Here is a 22,878-nt window from a genome sequence, read left to right as displayed (position 1 = left end):
TCTTGGTTCCCAAATACCTAAAATGCCACACTGTTGCCTAGGGTGGGACTCAGACAATGTCTGTAGGCCTCCTGGCACCAAGTACCACCAGTGGGGTCTACCTGAGCACCACAGCGGGGTGGGATGGGACTGCTCCGTGGCGGAGGGCAGGCTGGGTCCCCCACCCCCAGCCTCCCCTGCGGGCCTCACCCTTCCTCCGTCTCGTTGATGATGTCGCAGATCTCCATGTTGAGGGCCCAGTCCTCGCTCTGCAGGGAGCCATCTGTCGCCTTCTCTGTGGAGGAGAAACCACAAGTCACAGTGTGGGGGTGCCCAGGCGGACAAACTTAGCTGTGTGCAGGCGCGTGGTGCGGGGCCAGGGCAGGAAGGAGCCAGGGAGGAGGAAGACGATGGATGCTTTCTGGGCACCCAAGAAGGAAGGGCCAGGCAGTGCGCAAACGGCTACCTACCTTGTCTTGTTTTGTCATTTAATGTGTTTTTAGGCTGTACTTTATCTCTGTATTATTTTTACTTTTTAAATTGTGTTAAAATGCACCTAATATTTGCCATCTCAACCATTTTTCAGTGTACAGTTCAGTGGCATCAAATATACTCAGTGCTGTGCAACCATGCCCACCACCCTCTTCATCTTCTAAGTCTGCAGCTCCCCCTCCCCATCTCCCCTCCCCATCCCCCCCTCCCGCAGCCCTGGGTAACTACCACTACACCGTCTTTTTTTTTTTTTTAAGATTTATTTATCTGACAGAGCACAGCAGAGGGAGAGGGAGAAGCAGGCTCCCCACTGAGCAGGGAGCCCGATGCAGGGCTCGATCCCAGGACCCCGGGATCATGACCTGAGCCGAAGACAGACGCTCAACCCACTGAGCCACCCACGCGCCCCAGCACTACACTGTCTTTGCAATTCTGACTCCCTAGGGGCCTCATTATGTGGAATCGTACAGTACATGGCCATCTGCATGTTCTTGCCAAAACACACGTGCTCGGTAAGGCGGTTCTTTTATTTTTACACTGAGGTGAAGGTCGCATCTCATACAATTAGCCATTTGGAAGTGTACCACCCAGTGGCACTTAGTGCGCTCACAGTGCTGTACAGTCATGACCTCTACCTCGGTCAGGTTGGGCCGAATCAGAATAGGATTTCCAGGCTGGAGACAGCTACAACATTTTCGAGGCCGTCAAGGCCAGGGTCACTCCAAGTAGGCTCTAAGCCCAGTGTGGAGCCCCACGTGGGGCTTGAACTCACAACCCTGAGATCAGACCTGAGCTGAGATCAAGAGTCAGATGCTTAGCTGACTGAGCCACCCAGGTGCCCCATTAAATAAGCTCTACCACAGCACAAAGACAGTCTGGTCCCCCGCTTTTTGGGGCCGACATTCTACCACACAAATTACCCCTGGCTGGCATGCGCTGTACCTTAGTTAGGACTCTGGGACTAGCCAGGGCTGGTCAATGTTTTAAGGTTCAGGGAGTAAGACCCTTGGTGTCCTGACCCTGGGCGCTATCCACGTCCCCCACCATCACAGCCCTCTCCTCTGGCTCCCACACCTGGCCCTGCCGGCACAGTGTCCCTGCCGGCCATCTGTCATATACCAGCAGCACCTGCGGGACCAGGCACGTGCAGCTCGTTATCCCACGTGACTGTACAGACATCCCACACGGTAGGCCCCCTCGCTCTGTTCACACTGACAGCTGCCCCCTCACTTGCTGCATAACTGGTGCCCAGAGGGGCTGAGGCGTCCTCTGAGCCCAGGCCCCGTGACCAGGCAGGGCCCGTCCTGCGGGACAATGCCTGGGCTGGGCTGGCGGTCAGCTCCCGAAAACTGTGGCTTCTGTGATGTCAGTTTTGAAACTGGCCTGACCTCAGTTCCGCCTTAGGTCCTGCGGACAGATGGATGCTAGGGGAGCTCAGGGCACAAGCCCGGCAGCTGGGGCGTCCAGGGAGGGACCCAGCAGCAGGGCAGGGTGCTTTTCTCCCTAGACTATGGCTGCGGGAGGGGAGGAAGAAGGCTTCCTTTAAAAGGGTTGAAAGCTGGGCTCCTTTATCCCACAGTGATGTCCTGAGTGGGGCTTCTTTTTGTCACACTCCCCACCCTTGGGGACTCACACACGTAGCCACGTGGGACGAACTAGAGAGAGCTGGACAAGTGCCCCTCTGGGCAGAGGGAGCCACGCTCCATTTTGGACGGTCGGGGGGGAGGGGACAGTGCTAATCAAACATGCGGGACCTGCTGCTCCTTCAGAAACCACACCTCGGCGACCCCCAGTCACATGGGCCAGACTTCCGGCCACAATGTTCGGCCACCTCCAGCTCCTGACTCTCCACCCTACCTGATCCTTCTCGCCTTGCCGCCTTGCCGGCTGCCTCAGCCTGGCCTCTTCCCCCCAGGCCACTGCCTCCGCTAATCCGGCCTCGCTCCTCCCCCTCCACGCCCCCTGCTGCCCCAGACTGAACTTTCTGAACCCTGGAAGTGACCCTGCTCCTCCCATGCCCCCAGTGCTCCGAAGGCTCCCCAGCCCTCGGCCCGGCCCACGTGCCCGTCCTCAGCAGCAGTGCACTCACACCCGTTACAGACCAAGCGCCGGTGAGCTGCTGACGCGCAGACACAGCTGAATCCTCCCAACCCCGTGCGGTGTGCATCACGGCCGTCATCTAAGTGGTGAGGGAATGGGGACGCGGGGAGGTCACACAGTGGTCACCAGGGGCCAGGGAGCTCTGCCATCCCAGAAGTGTCCTCCTGCCCCCTCCTCCCGGATCCCTGGCTCCAGTAGCAGGCCTTTTGATGCTTCCTCAACTGGACCGTCCCAGTGACCCCTGAAAAGGAGGGGCACCTCGCTTCTCCTGGGGGAGGATCCTTATGGTTTTAGAAGGGATTCAGGGCATTCTGGAAAGGCAAGTGGGCTGGTAAGGGGCAGCTGGGGCATTTACAAGCCAGAGGAAGGCCGCGGCCGGGAATCGGGCGGGTGCAGGAGGACCTGGAGCACAGGAATCTGGGGACATCTGTTTTGTTTTTGTTTGGAACCACAGAAGTAACTCAGCTTTGTGATTTTGGAAAGGAAGGAGAAAAACACTGGCACTGGTCACCAGTTCCAGGAGAATGATAACCGGCTTCCTGCCCTCTGGGCTGTGGGTTGTAACCTCCCAAGGTCCTGGGCAGCTACTCTGCTCTAGTCCCTAGCTCCTGAGGCAGCCAGGCCCTGCACTCCCCCGCACCCCCCCGCCCCCTGGGTTCAGGCTGCAGGGCTGCTGTCTGGGGCTGGTAGTCCTGTGGCCATGGATCACGCCCCCCCCGCCGTCTGCCTGTCCTCTCCGTGTCAGGCGGGGTGCAGACACCACCTTTCCGGAAGGCTCCAGGGAGTCTGCCTGGTGCGGTGGCAGGCCCAGTGGCAGAGGCTTTGGAGTGGGATGAGTCTAGCCCCTTGTCCTAACTTGGGGACCACAGGCCCACTCAGTCTCTCTTCTCTTCTCTGTGAAACGGAGATAAGATGGCCTGCCTCACAGGCGCTGCGACTTTTCAGGTAAAGAGCAGTCCTGAGTAATTGCTAATTACCGTGACTGTGACCCAGGCTGAGAGCAGGCAAAAGTGGCCCCCAAAGACGTGCCAGCTCCAGGCCCCTGGTCCCAGCCTGCTCATTCTTGGGGGGGGGTCTGAACAGCTGGAGGGCAGTGGCCTTCTCGGCTCCTTCCACTGCTTTGGAGAAGTCCACGTCTTCAGGTGCTCCACACCATGCACTCAAACCCCACTGACCATCTGCTCCCACGTCAGCCGTGGGGGCAGCAGCCTAGAGCCTTCTCCCCACCACCCTGCATGTCCAAACAGCCACCAAGTCTGTGAATTCCAGCTGGTCAACGCATCTCTGAGTTGTCCCCAGTTCTGTCATCACTGTGGCGGCTCTCAGTCAGGCCCTGTCACCTCCTGCGGGCCTGGATGTCATCTCCACACTCTTCTCTTCAAACATAAATCCAACTAGTACTTTCTTCCATCTAAAAATTGTCCCTTCACCCCCTCAACTGGCTGAGGGTCAAAAACCTGAACTCTGCAGGGCGGAGAGGGACATGTGGGACTGACCTCGGCCACAGCTGGCTGTCCTCCCCTCCCTCTGGGGCCTTGTTCTTGCATGCCTCTGGGCTCCTGCCCGGCATGCCTTTCTTCCCTTTGCTTGGCGCCGGCATCACAGATGATGATGACAACCCCCGCCCCCAGTGTACTCACCCGACAGTAAGCACCAACTATGGGACTCAGCACTTCGCACTGACCCCTCACCACACCCTTAAGAAAGAGGATGAATAACTGAGGAGCACAGAGAGGTCCGTACCTTGCCCACAGTCACACAGCTCACACACTGCAGAGCAAGAGATTCAGACTCAGCGAGGTCTGGTTACCAAATCTATACTGTTACCACTACCTTCTGTGCCTGGACGACAACAAACAGTGTGTTCAGGGGGTACAGAACGTAGTGGGGAGCGCATGTGCCGACTCAGGGAAGGAAATGAGCCGGCTAATCCCGGCTCATCTTTTAAGGCCCTCACCCCAGTGCCAGCTCCTCAGTGTATCTGCCAACTGGGCGGACTGTGTCACTGTGACCTGTACTGTCATCCCGCACGGTGACAGTAACATTGGGAGGAACAGTGGCAAAATGACTGGCATTCGCTGACTGTCTGCTTGTCCAAGCTGCTCAGTAGACCTCCTCTCGGGTCACCTCCCCCCACTCGGTCCCTACCATGGAGGGGGGCAGCTGAGGTCCACTACCCGCAAGTGCAGGAGCGTGTGGCTCTGAACCCCTGTGCCTCTCACTCTGCTCGGGCCCTTCAAGGACGTCTCTACCCAACTAGGGCAGGCCCTGAGCTCTCGGGGGCCTCTCTCTCTCACCAGGGCCTTACCTCTGCTGGGACAGAGAGTAGAGGCTCGTTCAGTGTTTGTGGAAGGCCAACAGCCCTCAGACTGCTTTGATGCTCTGGTTCCGCTCTGAGTACCTGCCCCCTCCCTCCCCGCCCCACCTGCCCCGATGCCACACACTGTTTCTCAGATTGTAAGCTCCCCTCCCCCTTTCCACTTTGAACCCCTCTCATATTGGGGTGGCTCTTACAAACAATGACCTGCCAGAGCTCAGGTGCCAGTTTTTTATCTTTTCATTCTCCATGGTGTCTTAGGTTCAACGAAATGTGGCTTGTAAGCAGTGAGGGATGGCCTTAAAGGCCAGTGACAGCCTGCAGACCTGGTCCCACCCTAGGCTCCGACCCAGTCTAGGGCAGGTTCCAGACCCAGGGGAGAGAGATGCAAATAGGAGTCAGCTGACCATGATAAAGAAAACAATGACATGGCGGATCAGCTCGATTGGCTCCTATAGGCCTTCTTTGAGACCTTAGCCCAGCAAGGGCGTACGCAGCCATGTTCCGTTTAGACCACATTTACTGAACACCATCTTTCCATCAGAAACACCGCCCTCTCATGTCACTCAAAGGAACCACAGTGATCCCTCCAGGGACTTCCTTCTAGGCTTTACTGTTTGGGGATTTTAAAAAACATTTATATACTTTTATATACTGGTACTGTGGCTAAGGCTTGTTTTTATTTATTTATTTATTTATTTAAAGATTTTATTTATTTATTTGAGAGAGAGAGAATGAGAGACAGAGAGCACGAGAGGGAAGAGGGTCAGAGGGAGAAGCAGACTCCCCGCTGAGCAGGGAGCCCGACGTGGGACTCGATCCCGGGACTCCAGGATCATGACCTGAGCCGAAGGCAGTCGCTTAACCAACTGAGCCACCCAGGCGCCCTGTTTGTTTTTAAATAAGAATCCAATTCCTTACCTTTTAGAGATACACTGAAATATTTATGAGTGAAATGATACGAGCAGCGGGGGAGTCTGCTGCTCCCTCTGACCCTCTTCCCTCTCGTGCTCTCTGTCTCTCATTCTCTCTCTCTCTCTCAAATAAACTTACAGAGGGCGGCTGTAAGTAACACCCGCCCTCTGTTCGCTTCCCTGCTCCCTACCCATCCACCATCTGCCTCCATCCCCTGCCTAGTGCCCCTTATCCCACCCACCCACCCTTCTACTTGCTTTCTGTACACCTTCTTCCCGCCCATCTCCCTCGCATCCTCCTCTCTGCCCTCCCACAACATTCTCGGAGCCGTATTATTCGTCCAGCCCTGTGGCAGGTGCTAGAGAGGCAAAGATGAAGAACAGAATCCTGGTCCTAAAGTGGTCAGGGATGACAGCTGGACAAACATTTTCAGAGCAGAGTGACGTGACTGAGGCCAGCTCAGGGTGCTGGAGAGCCAGGAGGCAGGGGTGAACACCTGCAGAGGGAATAGGAAAGGTCTGAACTGAGCACAGAGCACAAGGCATCGGGGGAGGAGGTTTTTGGGAGAGGAATGGCATTTGCTGAATGAATGAATCAATGATGAGTCATGGAGGATGTTGGGAAGAAGAGAGAAGAGGGGCTTGCAGGTCAGTCTCAGGCACCGGGGAGAAGTGACCTGAGGGAGGGAGAAAATCCCAGGGGGCGTGAGGCAGCCGGAGGAGAAAGGCGAGGCTGCTGAGGTAGAGGGAACTATGCCAGCAGCCCAGGATGGCCCGTCCTCGAAGCGGGCACGGACCCGTGCCAAGCCCCACAGCGGCAGACACTGTGCAGTCTACCCAGCAGCCGTCCTCCCTGCCCCGCCCAGAGTGCCAGTTCCGGTCCCCTTCGCAGCACCTGCTCCAGAAGTGGGCAAGAGACCCTGTTCTGGTTCCTGGGGGGAAGAGGGCTGTCTGCTGGCCAGTGGCGGGGAGAGGCATCCCTTCTGGAACACAGAGGCACAGCTCAGGGAGGAGAAAGCCTTTTCTCCTCCTCCTTTTTTCCTCTCTTCTGGGAGGCTAGCAAGGGAATGTGGTGCCTGCAGCTTGGGCCCAGGAGGTGACAAGCTCAGGACAAACACCTTGGTATTTATTTATTTATTTATTTATTTATTTATTTACAAGATTTTGTTTATTTGACAGAGAGAGACACAGCGAGAGAGGGAACACAAGCAGGGGGAGTGGGAGAGGGAGAAGCAGGCTTCCCGCTGAGCAGGGAGCCCGATGCAGGGCTCGATCCCAGGACCCTGGGATCATGACCTGAGCTGAAGGCAGTTGCTTAACGACTGAGCCACCCAGGCGCCCCACCCTGGGTGTTTAAAGACACTGCTGAACAAACCAACCCTGCAACTTCAGACCAAACTCGGCTGTGGGACCTGAGCTATCCTGGGCTGCACCGGGGCTTGGCAGGCAGGACTTGGGGTGGAGACCCGACTCAGGCCTTCTGTCCACACCCCCGGGTCCTGCTCCTTCAGGGCTCTGTGCTGGGAGCTTGTCCCCCTTCCAGGAATGTGCTCCTCCCTGCCTCCCCACCTTAAATCATGCTGCTAAGCCCAGCTCAAGGTCAGGTCACCATGAGAAGCCTGCCCTGACCGCCTAAAGGGCCTGCTCCTTCCCTCCTGGGGCCAACAGCATTTTGCACAGGTCCCAACTGTTAAGTTCTGCTTGGTGGGGCTGTTAAAATAACTACAGAATTGATTTCTTTGTTTCTGTCTCTCCCATTAGGCTGCGAGCTCAAGGGTGGAGATTATTATGGCTCAGGAATTCGGTACATCAGACGGGACCTGGCCCCTGATAAACCTGTGGTACATGTTTGCTGAGTAACTAACTGAATGAAGGATGAGGTCATACACACCAGGATAATAAACCTCTGTAACACTTTAATTTAAATGAAATACTCCCACCCTTTGGCCTCCATTGATCCCTTAGTAGATGTTGTGTAGAATCTTAATCTTTCTCCCAATTGGCAGTCCTTCGAGTATTTTTTTTAAAGATGTATTTATTTGTTTTAGAGAGAGAGTGAGCGTGCACATGCTTGAGCAGGGGCAGGGGCAGAGGGAAGGAGAGGGAGAATCTCCAGTAACCTCTGCGAGGAGCCCAACATGGGGCTCGATCTCACGACCCTAAGATCACGACCTGAGCCAAAATCAAAAGCCAGTGGCTTAACCGACTGAGCCACCGAGGCGCCCCTCCTTTGAATATTTTTAAAAAGTGCCATGTCCCCCCTTAATCTGTCCTCTGCACTAACGTCCTCAGTCCCTGCAACCATGCCACCCTAGACACGATCTCTAGAGCCTTGCCATTCTGACTGATCCCACTGGGGAGCAGACCCGCTCAGCAGTCCTTCTGGAAATGCAGCATGGGAACTCACTCACCTGCCCACGCTGGATACTGCATTTGTATTAACGCACTCTGTGACTACGTGAGATATTTATTAATTCCACCTTGTGGAGCTGACTCCTACAGAATTTGTCCTTGTGAAAGGCACTCATTCTCCACTGGCCACAGCACTTAGCTCTTCCAGTCTCCCCTGCAGCCAGAAGTGGCTGATGACGCAGGTCTGGCCAGCTCCTGAGGAAGGTTCTGCTCCCCTGATAAGAGGGGTAGGGCAGCTGGCTCCTTCACCTGCGCCTCCTGCCACACAGGGACAGGTGACAAGCATGAGGATGAAAGCAATATGCTAATGATGGGGGTGGGGGAGAACTACAGAAAGAGCCATTACAAACAAAATCATTCCAGATGGACCCAGACATTTTCACTCAATGGGAAACCCAGCACCCTCCTTCCAATTCTAAGAGGAAGCAATGAGGCGAAAAAGTTAGAAGAGTGGGATCTGGACAAAGACAAATTCCACTTTAAGTCCCGACTCACTGGCTGTGGGACCCTGAATGAATTCCCCTTTCTTAAAAAAAAAAAATTATTTATTCACTTATTTGAGTAAACTCTACACCTAACATGGGGCTTGAAATCATGACCCCAAGATCAAGCATCGCATGCACTACCGACTGAGCCAGCCAGGAGCCCCCAACCTGAAATGAATTCCTTGAACTCTCTGTACCTCAGTTTGTCCCCTGCAGAATGGGGATAAAGAAAACATTCACCTTCCAGGGTTGTGTGAGGAGGAAACGAGAGAATGCATTTCAAGTGCTTTGTATCCTAGCACACAGCGATCATGAAAACAAATGTTATCGACTACAAAAATGTCAATAAAAATATATTTGAAAATTTCAAGCACTCCACAAAATGGATTTTTTAAATTTTTTTTAAGTAGGCTCCACATCCAGCATGGAGCCCAACATGGGGCTTGAACTCATGACCCTGAGAGCAAGACTGGAGCGGAGATCCAGAGAAGGACGCTTATCCAACTGAGCCACTCAGGCGCCCCATACAAATTAGATTTTTAAGTCACATACATGCAGAAGCCATTTTTTCTCAGCAAGCAAACTGACTTGAGGCCTACACTCCAAATGAACAAGTCTCTCCAGACCCAGCATGGAAAGTTCTACCAGTTTCCTAAGTTGCTGAGCCATCCTTCCTCAAAACCCTGGCTCCCTCTCTCCTGCCACTCTAACCACAGTCCACAAGAGGAACTCTAAAATACCTTAGGAGGGCATTACTTCTGCAACCCACAATTTTAAAGCTGATGTAGCTAACTCTAGTAGCTAACTGAAGAACAGTTTCGGTTACACGGAGGAGGGTTTGGTAAAACTGTCCAGGTAAGAGGAGCCCAGGCCGTGAAAGCAGAGGCTTGATGTGGCTGGCCAAGGTGCCTGTAACATTCTCTTTCCCTCCAACTTGTGAGTGTAAAAGATGTTACTGACGACACCCTCTCCCCTCCCTCAGTCCTTCTTTCTCTCATCTCTCTTTACCTGCTGAGATTAATTTATTTTATTGGATTGGCTCCTGTGAGTGTGGAGGCTTGGTAAGTTCAAAGTCTGTAGGGCAGGCCAGCAGGCTCGAGTCCAAAGGCTGTCTGCTGGTGGAATTCCCTCATTTGGGGAAGCCACCTTTCTTCTATCAAAACCGTCACTTAATCAGACGAAGCACACCCACACTATGGAGAATCATCTGCTTTATTCAAAGTCTACTGATCTCATTTGAAAAATACCTTCACAGAAACATCTAGAATAATGTTTGACCAAATATCTGTGGATATCATGGCCCGGCCAAGTTGACACATAAAGTTAACCACCCCAGGGTTTATACCGCATCAACGCCAACAAGTTCCCATTGAACAGGGGACACCTCTGTTTGTTCTGAGATTCTGCGGGTCTCAGCCTCACGCAGTCTGGAGGGCTCTGTTCTCTTTTCCTCTCTCCCTTGTCCCTGGCTCTTCCCTTCCCTCCTCCACCTCCTCCACCTTCCCCGTTTGCGGAGGCAGGGGTCTCTCTCAGAGGTTTTGTCACTTGCCTGGGGGGCACAGAAAGGGCCAGGAAAGGGCAGAGCTGGTGCTGACACCAGATCTTCTGATGCAGGATCCAAGCTCTGACCCTATTCACACTGCTGTCATCGGAGTGACCAGAAGGTGCTACGCAGGATCACATCAGGTGGGCTCATGGGCAAACTTGGACATTGTTGGAGTTGTGTTTTTACTTGAACGTGGAAGAGAAAAACAAACATGAATTCCTCCATGATTTCATGGATATAATCACACAGGATGAGGTCATATTAACAATGGCGAGCCAATAAAAGGAAAACATTATGAAAATAAAATGAAAGGTGGCACAGGGCAGATATAAACCACAAAGGTGGTGCATGAGGGACAGAAGTCTGCAGAGTGCTAGCCTAGAGAGAGACCTCCTTGGTAAGGAGGTATAAAGAGTTAACTTGTCCTGAATCCCTGTTTCTCACGGCAGGGGGGGGGGCGGGGGGGGCAATGGTCCCAGGCTAATTAGAAGACACTGAAGGTTTTGTTTTTTGTTTTTTCTAAAACCAGAAGAGCGGAAATCCGGCACTTTATTCTTATTTCTTTGAGCTCAGTGAGGGAACAAAACCTATTCACCAGTTCTATCCGCAGGGTCAGGCAAAGGCTTTAATTCCCAAGGAAGAATGGGATCCACCCCACAGCCTGAAACCTGACCTGTCTATGAATGTGGCTGCCACCAGCCAGTGACTGCTCATTCGCCAGGGACAGCAAGACCAACACCAGAGCCACAGCCCTGGGTTGATACCTTGGCTCTGTCATAATTCAGACTATGCCCCAGCAATGAGGGTAACACCAGTAAAGAAACTGCAGCCGCTAACAGGTACGGACACTTACTATCTGGCAGGCCCTGGGCTGTGTGCTGCCCAACACAGCAACCTCCCAACACAGCAAAATGGCAACCACAAGTGATACGTGTAAAAAATTCTTATTTTACAGATGTGAAACTGAAGAACAGGGAGGTTATGTGACTCGCCCCAGGGTAACAAAGCTGATGGAGGCTGAAGCAGGACTCAGACCATCTGGTGTGACTCAAGAGCTCATCCTGGATGCCTTACTATGCAGCCCCAGTTGACCCAAAGCCCTTTCTAGACATCATTCCCTGTTGTCCTCAAGACAGAGACTTGGGTTCTCAGCTCGTTCTAGCACTGAGAGAGCAGGGACCCAGAGCTTTATGACATGAGCCCTCCACCCCCCACACCCCGAAGGGCACACTGTGGGAAGTAGGAGGGATTTAGACTTGGGAGGCCCAGGGCTGGAGCATCCTCAGACATCTGTGACGTGGGGTTCCCCACTCTGAGGAACACTGCCTTCCATCATTCTGCATCTGGCCAGCTGGTCTGATCCAGGGCGGCGAACTATGAACGCACGTGCCAGTTAAGTCTGCTTTTGTATGGCCCAAAGGCTAAGAATGGTTTTCACATCTTTAAACGGCTGAAAACAAATCCAAAGAGTATTATTTCATGACATGTGAAAATGATATGAAATTCACATCTTACTGCCCACAAACAGTCGGACTGGACTGGAACACAGTCTTGCCCATTCACCTACACACGGTCTATGCTGCTTTTCTGGTAGAGCGGCAGAGCTGAGCAGTCACAACAGAGTCCACAGGCCCACAAAGCCGTAAACATTTACTTTCTGGATCCTTCCAAAAAGTTTGCAAATCCTGGTCTAGTCCTTCTTGGCAGCCACTGGGGGAATCCTCCTTACAGCCCCCCGCCCTCCGGCCTCTACCTGTGCCCCTCCAGTGGTGGAGAACAAGCAACACCGAGGCAAGGGGCTGGGGCTGTGTGTGCTGACCCTGAGAGCCCCTCTGGTGACATCGCTCTCTGCCCTCCGAGTCCGCAGAGTCACTCTACCACTCCTCTCGAGGCCGTTAGTTCCTTTCCTCTCTCTGGGGCCCACCCTTCCCCGTCCTCCTCCGTCCCCTTGGCTGCTCCTCCTCAGTGCTCTGGAAGGAAAGGGAGAACGGCAGCACGTTGCAGGCAGGCTACAGGCGAGGGGCATGTGCCATAGGTAGGAGCAGAACTGGAGCTGGGCCCAGGTCTCCTGCCTCCCAGCTTGCCGTTCCCTCGACAACATCGCTTGGGCGGCCAGTGTCCAGCTCCATCACTCCCAAAATGGCCCTCCAGAAGGCCCGAGGTGTTCTCTCTACTAACACCTGGGGTCTCCCCTCTATGATTCCTTCCTGTGGCTCCCCTGGCTTGGCCTTTGGGGATCCCCAAGGGCAGCTCTGCCTGACTTCTTCCCCTCTCCCATCCATCCCAGGACCCAGCCTTAGGCGCGGAGCTCTCCCGTCATGTCCAGCAGCCACCACCTCCAGCCCAAGCCCTGGGAGCTGGTCCTCGGGGACTGCCCATGTTGATAGCATCTGTCGAGCGCAGTGTGCTTTCTGAGTCAGTCGGGTCTCTGACTCAAAGCGCCAGGGCTGGGCTGATAGTCAGAAACGGGCCATGCACTTCTTGGGTCGCCTTCTGACATCTGTCTATGAAACAACCCTTAGGATCTGTCTTCAGAGGATACTGGAAAGGGTTCTGAAATCCTTGCAAGGAGAGAGCTGTGTCAATGCCACCTCGTACTAATGACCTGGCCACAGGCTGCTGCACTTGGGAAGCTCTCCTACTGAACGATAAGGCTGAGTGACCTGGCAGTGGCACGGACTCACGTGAACTGTGGAACGTGGAGGGCTGGACTAATGTAAATTCCAAATAGGTACCGATCGGCCAGATACAGCGTGGTGAGGGGTAGGAGAGGACAGGGGCTCTGAGCCAGAGAAACCTGGGTCTGGATCCCGACCCCAAGTAACTGTGAAATGATATGTTCCCTCACACTTACTTTTGGTGAAATGGAAAAAATAGCAAAACCTTGCAGCGTCACCATGAATATTAATAACCAGGCATGGTCCGTGGCCCATGGTATTTGCTCCCAGGATGTTACTTTCTTTTTCTCCTTTCTTCCCTCTTATTATGGGCCCGGGACCATGCCAGGTGCCGAGGGTCCTGACCAGCAGGGTCCAGTCCTGGTTCTCAGGAAGTCTAGTCTAGCTGGGGGGACACACATGCACAAGTACTAACAGAACGGGACAGTGCTCTGTGAGTGTGCGATGGTGGAAATAATAAAGACAATGGTGGGGACAGCAAGAACTAATGTTTTCCGCACACTCACAATGTGCCAGGCACTCCCAGGGAGGCTGGGGGGCGGCTTGCTTCATTCTCACCACCACCCAGAGAGGTGGTGGATGCTCTTGTAGCCACCATTCCAGCCAGGAGGAAGTGGAGGCTCAGGGCCCAAAGGCAGAGAGTGAAGAAGCCTGAGGAGCGGGGGAGATGCAAAGGCACGAAAGCAATGGCTGGATCTGAAGGGGTCAGGAAAGGGGTCAGGGAAGGCCTCAGGGAGGAGGTGACAGTGCCTGAGCTTTGAAGGATGCACACTGGAGCAGGCACGGCGGGGAGAGGGAGCAGCCAACAGAAAGGTGCTTGGGTGTGTGGGAGGATGTGGGCTTTGTGAGTTGAGTGACACTCACCCCTGATGAGCATCACTGGAACTCTCTGTGCTCAGGGAGGCCAACTCTACAGAGCCCTACTTGCAATAAAGGGGATGGAGTCAGCAGCCTGGAGATTCTTTTACTCCTACAGCTTATAGAACTACTAGGTCATCAATAATCACAGCCAATCAGCAGTCCTTCCATCTCTTTCTCTAAAAGAAACATATGGACTACTGAAGGCAAGGCGCCTGGGTGGCTCAGTCGGTTAAGCGTCTGCCCTTCGGCTCAGGTCATGATCCCAGGGTCCTGGGATCGAGTCCCACGTTGGGCTGCCTGCTCAGCAGGAAGTCTGCTCCCTCTGACCCTACCCCCTCTTGTGCTCTCTCTCTCACTCTCTGAAATAAAATCTTAAAAAAAAAAAAAAGACTCATCTCCTTTAAAAAAAAAATACTGACGGCATTTATGCAAATGGCAGCTATTCTTCATTTAATTCTACTTTTAGAGCCTCTTCAGCTTTGCTTTGGTTCAAATTTCATGATTTCATGGGTTCTGGGGAGTTCATCACAGCTTCACTACCAATTCCCTGGGGGCTTGGGTGAGTCAGAGTCTCCTCCTGTGTAAAATGAAGGGGATGGGCTAGAATGGAGCTTTTCAACATGTGGTTTCCAATCCAGTGGCATTAGCCTCTCTTGGGAATTTGTTAGTAATGCATATTCTAGGGCTCACTCCAGAACCTAGAGTCAGAAACTCTGGGGGTGGGGCCCAGCCATCTGTCTTTAACAAGTCTTCCAGGGAATTCTGAGGAGAACCCTGAGTTAGAAGACCCCCAGTGTAAGGACCCCTTCAGTAGTAAAATTTGGTTTGGGCTCTAAGCTATTATAACTTAGTAGCATTTTCTCTGGGCAGAGTATTTCTTGTGACAGACAGGCAACCCTCAGGATAAGAAGAGAAGCTGTTTTCTTTGACAAACTAAGGCCCAGAGCTCAGGTGAGCTTTTCTAGAAAGGTTCAGAAAATGCGGCTGACTTTGAAGGTAAGAAGTAAGAAGTCTCCAACTTGGCATGTGATGAAAGAGTGGTATCTGTTGTTGGAGAAATAAAGATGAGGGGAGAGCCGTTTTCTCTTTTCAGCTCCAAAACAATGACTCATTGCGGGGTGTGCGTGGCCAGGAGCCGGGAGGGTGCTCCTCAGAGGGCAGCCTCCCCTTCTCTGGTCCAGGAGCTTTCTGGCTGTAAATAAATCCTGGACTTCCCCCCACCCCCCTTGGACAAATTTGATTACAAAACCTCAGAAGGGCCACAGACAGCCATGGTGCTGATTACATCATAGAGCTGGGGTGACAGTTAAGTGAGGTTTGGCTTCCAAGACAGTAAGAAAGGAAAGAATGTCTAAACGTTCCAATTTTTCCAGTCTGGACTGAATGCTAAAGGCCATCAAGAGGATGAAGGAAGAATTTCACAGTACTGGCCACAGTTTCCAAATTCGAGGAGGCACATCCAGAATGCCCCTGGGGAAGTGTTAGCTGTTTGGGCCAGGGCCTGTGGTTCTTCCCTCTGTTGGTGCACAACAAGGAGCACCTATGAAACCCTCCGCCCAGCTATTTCCAGGGATTCCCGACCCTCACTTGGTGGTATCTCAGTGACAATGCGGATAAATTTTACCACTTTCTTTTATATAGCAGGGCTACCTGCCAGGCACGGTTCTAAGTACTTTACAATTATTAACGAGCTGAACCTTCACAACAACCCCACGGAAGCAGGGACCATTAATATACCCCTAATTACAGGGAGGAGGCAACGTCACAGAGCTAGTAAGTCTCCCGTCAACAGGGGGCAGGAGAGCCAGGAGACCTGGGCTCCCAGTGAGTCTGTGCCTCCGGCCAGGGTGCTTGGCCCACCCGTCTACTGAGAAACGAGGGAGGCGGAACCAGGTAGTTCCTGAGATCACTTCCAGCTCGAGGAGTCTGCGACCGTGCGGTCGACCTGCTGCTGGTCTGGCAGGTTCGCCAGCGTCTGGCCCGGCCCCGGGAGTAGCAGGGTTGCCTGGCCCCGTCCCCACAAGTCGCCCGCCCAGACGCCAAGCCCCGGTCTCCTGGTCCTGAGAGAAGGGACTTATAGCCCTTCTCCGGTATCCGTGTCCCGAGAGCGCGGCGAGCCAGGAGGGAGTAGGCAAGAGCCTAGGCGCCACGCCCCGGGCTGGGGAGGCGACGAAGGAGACAGGCCGGGGCCCCAAAACGGTAAAACCACGCAGCCCCTTCCACCCCCAAACTTTCTCCCCGGATTCACCGACCCCAGCAGCCACACATTGGCTGAGCCGCGGCCGCCCGGACCCGCGCTCTCTCTTTAGCTATTGGCTGACGTAGGCATCCATCACAAGTCGAGCCTTTCTAATGGACCATGGCTTTTGTCAATCAAGGTAGGCGGGAGGCTGGGCGGGGCCAGGTCGGGGAGAGACACGCCAGCCTCGTTCCCCTCCCAGCCTCCCTCCAGAGGGTGGCTTGGGATCTGGAGGGGCCCCGGGGGACCGAGACCGGGTGCGGGGCCCTGCGGCGGGGCTAGGCGGGGCTCCGGGGACTCACCGATGCGCTGTCCCACCGGAGAGCTGAACGGATTCCCCAGAAGAAAGTCCATCGCCGCGGCTGCCCCAGCCACCAACCCGGGGAATCAGCTGACAGCAACCGCCAGCGACGCCGACCCGTCACGTGACGTGCCGGACGGTCCGCGAGGAGGCGTCCGTGGAGGCGGGGCGTAGGGAGTCGAGCGCGGCCACAGGCCCCGCCCCTGGCGTGGAGGGTCGGATGCCGGGAGTCGGAGGGCGATGACCTCCCTGCCACTCACTCGGCGTCTGCGGACATCGCGCACGATGTAGGGCTGGGCGGATCTGGGGGCGAGGCCTCTCCAAGCCACGCCCCAGCTTTTTTTTAAGGGTGCTGCTGTCAAACGGTCGCAGAGCAGGGAAATGACTTGGGTAAGGTTACACAGCAAGCTCAGACCAGTTCTCACCCTAGTGACCTCACTAGACTACGCCCCCGTCGCTGGGGTTGACAGCATCTCTGGCCTGTTGTCTCCCTGCCCTGATAGAGCTCTTCCTATCTGATGTCCAGGCCTCCCTGTGGCAAGATGTACGCTGCTTGCAGCCCACATTCGCTTATCTCAAATTGGAAGGCAGCACCAGGGGATTGCTATCCCTTGACAGAACCAACTCAGTGACCTGCAGCGAGGAATGGGCTAGAGCCCAGAGTGGCAGAAAGCACCCAGATGTAGTCATTAGTGGGGCCCGGGACTCATCTCTACCATTTACTGTGTGATTCAGACAGCGAGCTTCCATTTTTTCCGGATGCTGGAATTAGATCAAAGACTGTACACCTTTCTTTTTTTTTTAGGTCACAGGCTCCTTTGAGAACTTGAAGAACACCACCAATCTTTCGGAAGAAAAAAGGGCAGAGATACAATTTAACTTCAGGGACTTTCTGGGGTCCCCGAAGTACAGTAGTAGACCCCAAGTTAAAAATTTTAAGACTCAAAGGCCCTTCCTAGTTCTAGGATTCTAATATCTTCTTCAGCCTTCCTATGTACCAGGTTTTAGGTATTTCACCCACACATTAGATCAGATCTGACCTATTACGTTTGTTTGTTTGTTTGTTTGTTTTAATCATATGTAGTCCAAAAGATACAATAACCACTGCTTTGGTAGTCTGGGCTACTGCAGGGTGGCTTTCATATTTAATTGATCACAGTAATTGTGATTTTAATTAGGCTAGTAAATTGTACAAACTTAGGATGATGGAGAACCTAAATTAAAACTTAATCACTTCCTTATGTTATCTTGTTTGAGCAGCCACAGGGGCTGATAACTTTACTGTACAGTGTAAGAACTTTATGGAAGTCTTGTACTCCTGCTCTTTGAAGTGTTTTAATAATGCTCATGAGACCTATTCATAAATGCCCTTCTCCCCACTAGTCTAGCTACTCTGTGAGGGCTGGGATACTGTCTACTTTGCTCACCACTGTTGTCTAGCGTGGTGACTAATATATGAAAATTTATTTTCAAAGATTTTATTTGAGAGACAGAACACGGGTGGGGGGAGGGGTAGAGGGAGAGGGACAAGCAGACCCCCCTCTGCCTCTCTCTCTCTTTCATGAATAAATAAATAAAACATTAAAAAAAACCAAACAAACTAGTGATTGTTAAGGGGCACCTGGCTGGCTCAGTTGGTAGAGCATGTGACTCTTGTTCTCAGAGTCCTGAGAACGTATTTTTTTTTTAAGATTTTATTTATTTATTTGACATAGAACACGAGCAGGGGGGAAGGGCAGAGGGAGAGGGAGAAGCAGACTCCCCGCTGAGCAGGGAGCCGGATGTGGGACTCGATCCCAGGACCCTGGGATCATGACCTGAGCCGAAGGTAGGCGCTTAACTGACTGAGCCACCCAGGTGTCCCCAGCTTATTTTTTTAAGTGTTTGCTAACAAGGAACAAACTCATTTAGTAAACAGTGTTTTAATTTTTTAAGTATTTTAGTAATATTGATATCAAATGCCTTCTTGAGGGCAAATATGTCCCTAAGACTGACATATTGCTTAAATGGGATGTAACCTGTTATATCCTTCAAGTCCTTTTAGACAAAAATCAAGATCCTCTACCTCCAAAGTTGAAAGACAATAGTATGACAAGAAAAGTGAGGCCTGTCTAGTAAAAGCCAGCCAGGACAAGCAGACATTTGAACGATGGAAAAGTCTTGGGTAGTCTTCCTATGATCTCATTTGCTCAGGACTGTCGATAACAGAGAAGGATTCTGATGGATTCCATACACAATCCGACTGTGAATGTGGTTTGGGGCAGAAGAGAGCCTAGGCCCTGGGTCAGCTGTGCCCATGTGCTGCTTCTGGCTTTGCCATTTACTAGCTGTGTGACCCAAGGAAGAGCACTTTTCTGCATCTGTCTCATTTGTAAAGGGGGTAACACTCATAAGGCTCGTGGGAGGATTAAGAGAGAGAAAACATGCAAATCGCTCTTTCCTAGTCACTCAGCAGTCTTGGTCTCTTTCTTGTAGCCTCTCCCTAAGAGGTCAGCCTTCCCATTGATCGAATAGTCCACCATTTCTGACTAGTAACACCTTGGGTTTGCACTGAAATTTTTACCTTGAGAGGTCAGGTCTCCATATATTAAATGTTCACAGTGTTACTAGACACTCATGTCAGGCTGGCTGGCCGCAGGCTTGGGGGTGGGAGTGACCTTAACACTTCTTTACTGGTGGGACTTCAGATGCCCATAAGGACTAAGTGACCTATCCAACATCACTCATTTAGTCAGGAGAGGACTGACAACAGCATGAAATATATCATGTCTAAGCACATGGTTCAGATGTGACCCTTAATACACGACTGCTATTTTCCTGTGTTAGGCCAACACTGTGGTGTACATACACTTTCATTTATCAGTGAATAGAGCTTCTCTTATCAGAGTCACTGGTTTTTAGTTTGCAAGAGAGAGAACACGAGACTCTACAATGTAAAAGTTAATAGAGACAGAGCAAGATGTATGTTAGGAAAACGGCTAAGATCAGAAACTTGGCCTCTAGTCCAGATTTTTCTTTTTAAGAAAATCATGGTGGGATATAGGTGGAAAATGACAGGTTTTAGAATTTCATAGCAACTTGGTCAGGAACAGGGAAAAGATACCTGAGACCGGACTAAAAATATTAAAAATGTGATTTTTAATAATATAAGTACAAAATTTTATTTCTTTATACAACTGTAATGGGATTTGGATCAAACCGCTAGAATTTATTTAAAAAACAAAATAAAACAATGATATAAAAACTGCAAGAAGGTCTGAATCCAAAGTTTTTCCTCTAGTAGTACCAAATACCACAAGGTACAGATTATTATACAAATGTGTACAAATTTAAATACAAATACAATAGGGTTGGGTTTTAAAGGAAAACAAACAAAAAGCAGGTCCTCATCAGGATTTCATTAATGTGCACAAATGACAAGGGTAGGATTGACTTCTTCCGTACTAATCCGTGTCTTCAAGGCCCCTTGTTGATATACCCTGTGTCAAACAGGAAACTTCCATGGGTACGGATGAGGCGTGGCACAGGGTCTAACACATGAAATCAAACCCAGATTTCGGCTCTTCTTGATTTTGGTTCCCAAACATACCCGTTTCCTTCTGTTTCCCCAATTAAACTTCACAACTGCTCTGAGCTGAGGGCTGATCAGCAGCCAGAGTACCATCAGGAAACAAAGCCCTGTGACCACACTGGTGGGGAGAAGGGAAGGGATTAAGTCAGATGCAGGCTGGCTGCACGGTCCTCAAAGATCTACTTTGATGCTGTAGTGCTCCGTCTAGGCCAGGGGAAGAAAGCACAGTTACCCCGGAGCTTGGTTTTGGCAGGGAATCTCACACCAGATTGAAAAACAACCCTGAAGTGCTCACTGTCTTCTTTGGAACTGGGAAGCAAAAGTCTGGTTCTTTGGAAAAGTGGGCAGCTGGGAATGGTAACATTCCTTTTAACTTTGCTTTCTTGACATTATTGAATTATAAAGAATTAGAATCCCGACATAATTATTCCTTTTTGAGGCACAATACCTTAAAATGTAGATGCTTTGGAGTTCTCAGAGGAGACCAGAGGAAAGAAGGAGGGAAGAAATGACAAATCTGTATCTTCCACATGCTGTTGCTGGTGGAGGCTTTTGTTATTAAATTATATATACAGAAATTTACAGGATAAATTAAAATCTAAGAGATTTTAAAGAGTTAAATACACATAATTAAAACACATTCACACGCTCACATAAATAAACCTACATGAGAATCTAGTACTTTCTTTTGCAATTCACTTATGTGTGGAATGCAGAACACTGGGTATCTATCTGCCCACCAGGGGAGCCAACAGGATGAACCCAAGAATCATGCTGGGCAAAGTTCATCTTCCCCAACCATCAGGCAACTAAGCAGCAAAACCTTTGAGGACTCAGTGACTGAGCTAATGCTGCCGATGGAAGATATCAGCAATTAGTTCTGTAGATGGAATATTCTGGGTCAGCTCACAATATATGCAATTCAACTTGTGCAATAGCAGCTTTACCCTCTCCAAGGTGTTTTATGCTGCTGGGGCTCACGTAACTCCTTGGCCCCTACTGAGGCTGCTAATGGTACCGATGATTACAAGAAATTTTGAGACACGGACACCTGTATAGCAGGAATGGGAATGAACCCCCTACGAAGTTCACCTAAGCCACTGCAGTAACTGTACGATGGGAACGATTTCATCACTTCCTATCTAGGTCACTTAAGTTGAAAGGCTTTGTACGTTCAGTCAACTAGCATCTTCCCATAATCTTTCCTATTACATTTCCGACAGTAAGACAGGTAAGGCAAATGGTCAGTGATGGGTCTGGAGGTACAACTGAGTTTGGAAAAAATCACATTTTAGCTGTCCATAAAGAGATGCCCTTGGCACCCAGAACAAGCCCCCAGCCCCCAAGTTACATTGATTTTTAAGGCAGATTTATCCACCACAGGAGAAAAAAGAATCCCAAGCCCATATTCATGCCAAGGTTTCTTCTTGGCTAAACCTTTGCCATTTCATAAAATTATTAAAAGCAAAGTAGTTGCAGTCCTATGTATATATTGTACATTATATATATATATATATGTATATATATAAAAATTTAAAACCTACACCTGGAGGCCAGTGAAGGGATCTGGAACAGTCATATATACACAAACCGGCAATGGGGGAGGATAAGGTCTCTGTCCCGGGACGCCTTGCTGTCACAGTCCAGGCATGATGTAAGCAATGTTGTCTAGTGTGTTTGACTGCAAAACAAGGGAAAAGGTTCAGCTGAAGGGTACTTGACCTTAGGTCCCCGAGACCTATTTCTTTGTTCAGAGGCAAGAGATGAGAAAGGAAACTGGGAGTTAGAGAAAGCAGCGGGAGCCGCACCCTGCTGTCTGCTCTGCTAGGAGCCTCTCTGCTGGCTCTTCCCATTAATCCTCGGAGAAAAGGCAGAAGACTCCTGTACTTTCTTTGTGTGTAGAAGAGCAACTAGGCCACAGAGGCGTTGCAGCCCCTCCAGGGCGAGAAGGCTTCCCTCCAAAGGACTGTTTAGGGAAATGGCAGGATTTCTAGCTGCCCTGAAGGCATGGCCTGTGCTCAGCAATACGGTACCATGTTTGTGGGCCAAGAGACAGAGGGAGAACCATTTGCCAGGAAGCCTTATGAGCCTGGGCTCGACAGAGCTCATTAAGGCAGGACCTCTGCGGCTCCCGAGGGGTCTGGTTGAAAAAATCCAAGGAAAACTCACCAAGACCTGCTTGGGACAGCCGTTCAGTTCAGGTAGTTGTGTGGTCAGACAGGCCAAGGGGCCAAGCGCACAGATAATGGAATCCAGAAGCACTGACAAGCTGCCGGACACGGCCACCATGCCCTGAAAGGAGAGCAGTAAGGGTTGTGACTCGAGTCCCACTCCTGACACGCCCCCTCCACATTCTGGCTGCTTCCCTCACACTGTTCTTGACGTCTTGCCACTTCTCTGCAACTTGCAGCAGAAATGGGAAGGTATCTGCTGTGAAAACTCTGTAAGTTGTTTAAAAAGAAAACTTCTACAGTACATTCCCAGGTTCCTTTTCTATATTCCCAACCCACCTTACCCTCTGTGCGACCTAAGGTCAGTCACCTAGACTAACCTACCCCGGAGAGCTCCTGGGAAGATTTGTGGAGGTCGTGTGTGCAAAAGTACTTTTCTTATGAACTCCATGAGTATAGCTCAAATGTGGTAACTATGAGAGTTCTACAGCCCTACCCAACTAACATGTGACACACACATACGTGTACTTTTCCACCTACGTGGCTTTTTGATAGCTGACGATACCACTTTTCTGGGTTGAACTGTTAACTCTCAGAAAGAAGTGAATTGAGTTCATGTCAAATTTTAACATCTTGCACAATTCATAATGTCTCTCTCTGTGATTCAAATAGATAAGAAATAAGACTGCTTGCTGCCAGTGCACCTGCCCAGCTCTGGTATCATCTGCTTTACCTAGAAGCACTGGGGTACTATGCCATCTAGGGAGACAGCACAGCACAGTCCTTCAGAGAATGAGCTCTGGGCTCAGGAC

At 51.3% G+C, this 22,878-nt stretch overlaps 2 protein-coding genes across 6 annotated transcripts in view; both read right to left on the bottom strand.

Annotated features, from left to right (window-relative positions):
* TOM1 (target of myb1 membrane trafficking protein) overlaps window positions 1-16,576 on the bottom strand; it is a 39,086-nt gene extending 22,510 nt beyond the window's left edge. For 2 of the 3 annotated variants that reach the window (XM_088025320.1, XM_028088582.2), the window contains exons 1-2: window positions 16,326-16,576; window positions 190-274 (exon numbers count right to left, since the gene is read on the bottom strand). In XM_088025320.1, the coding sequence (XP_087881446.1) occupies window positions 190-274; window positions 16,326-16,377 (137 nt within the window). In that variant the 5' untranslated portion in view covers window positions 16,378-16,576. The remainder of the gene's footprint in view (window positions 1-189; window positions 275-16,325) is intronic. The other variant, XM_028088583.2, reaches the window with a different exon arrangement.
* A 2,895-nt stretch (window positions 16,577-19,471) lies between these two features.
* Window positions 19,472-22,878, bottom strand: part of HMGXB4 (HMG-box containing 4) — a 30,133-nt gene continuing 26,726 nt past the window's right edge. For 2 of the 3 annotated variants that reach the window (XM_088025319.1, XM_028088597.2), the window contains 2 exons: window positions 22,065-22,187; window positions 19,473-21,576 (listed from right to left, as the gene is read on the bottom strand). In XM_088025319.1, the coding sequence (XP_087881445.1) occupies window positions 21,532-21,576; window positions 22,065-22,187 (168 nt within the window). In that variant the 3' untranslated portion in view covers window positions 19,473-21,531. Of the gene's footprint in view, window positions 21,577-22,064; window positions 22,188-22,878 lie in introns of all 3 variants that reach the window. The other variant, XM_028088596.2, reaches the window with a different exon arrangement.

The sequence above is a fragment of the Eumetopias jubatus genome, unplaced genomic scaffold (assembly GCF_037043125.1).
Source record: "Eumetopias jubatus isolate StellerSeaLion01/CBP00866 unplaced genomic scaffold, mEumJub1_p1.0 scaffold_8, whole genome shotgun sequence".
NCBI classification, from domain to species: Eukaryota; Metazoa; Chordata; class Mammalia; order Carnivora; family Otariidae; genus Eumetopias; species Eumetopias jubatus.
The sequence above is the reverse complement of the archived record's forward strand: the minus strand, read 5'-3'. Positions and strand labels throughout refer to the sequence as shown.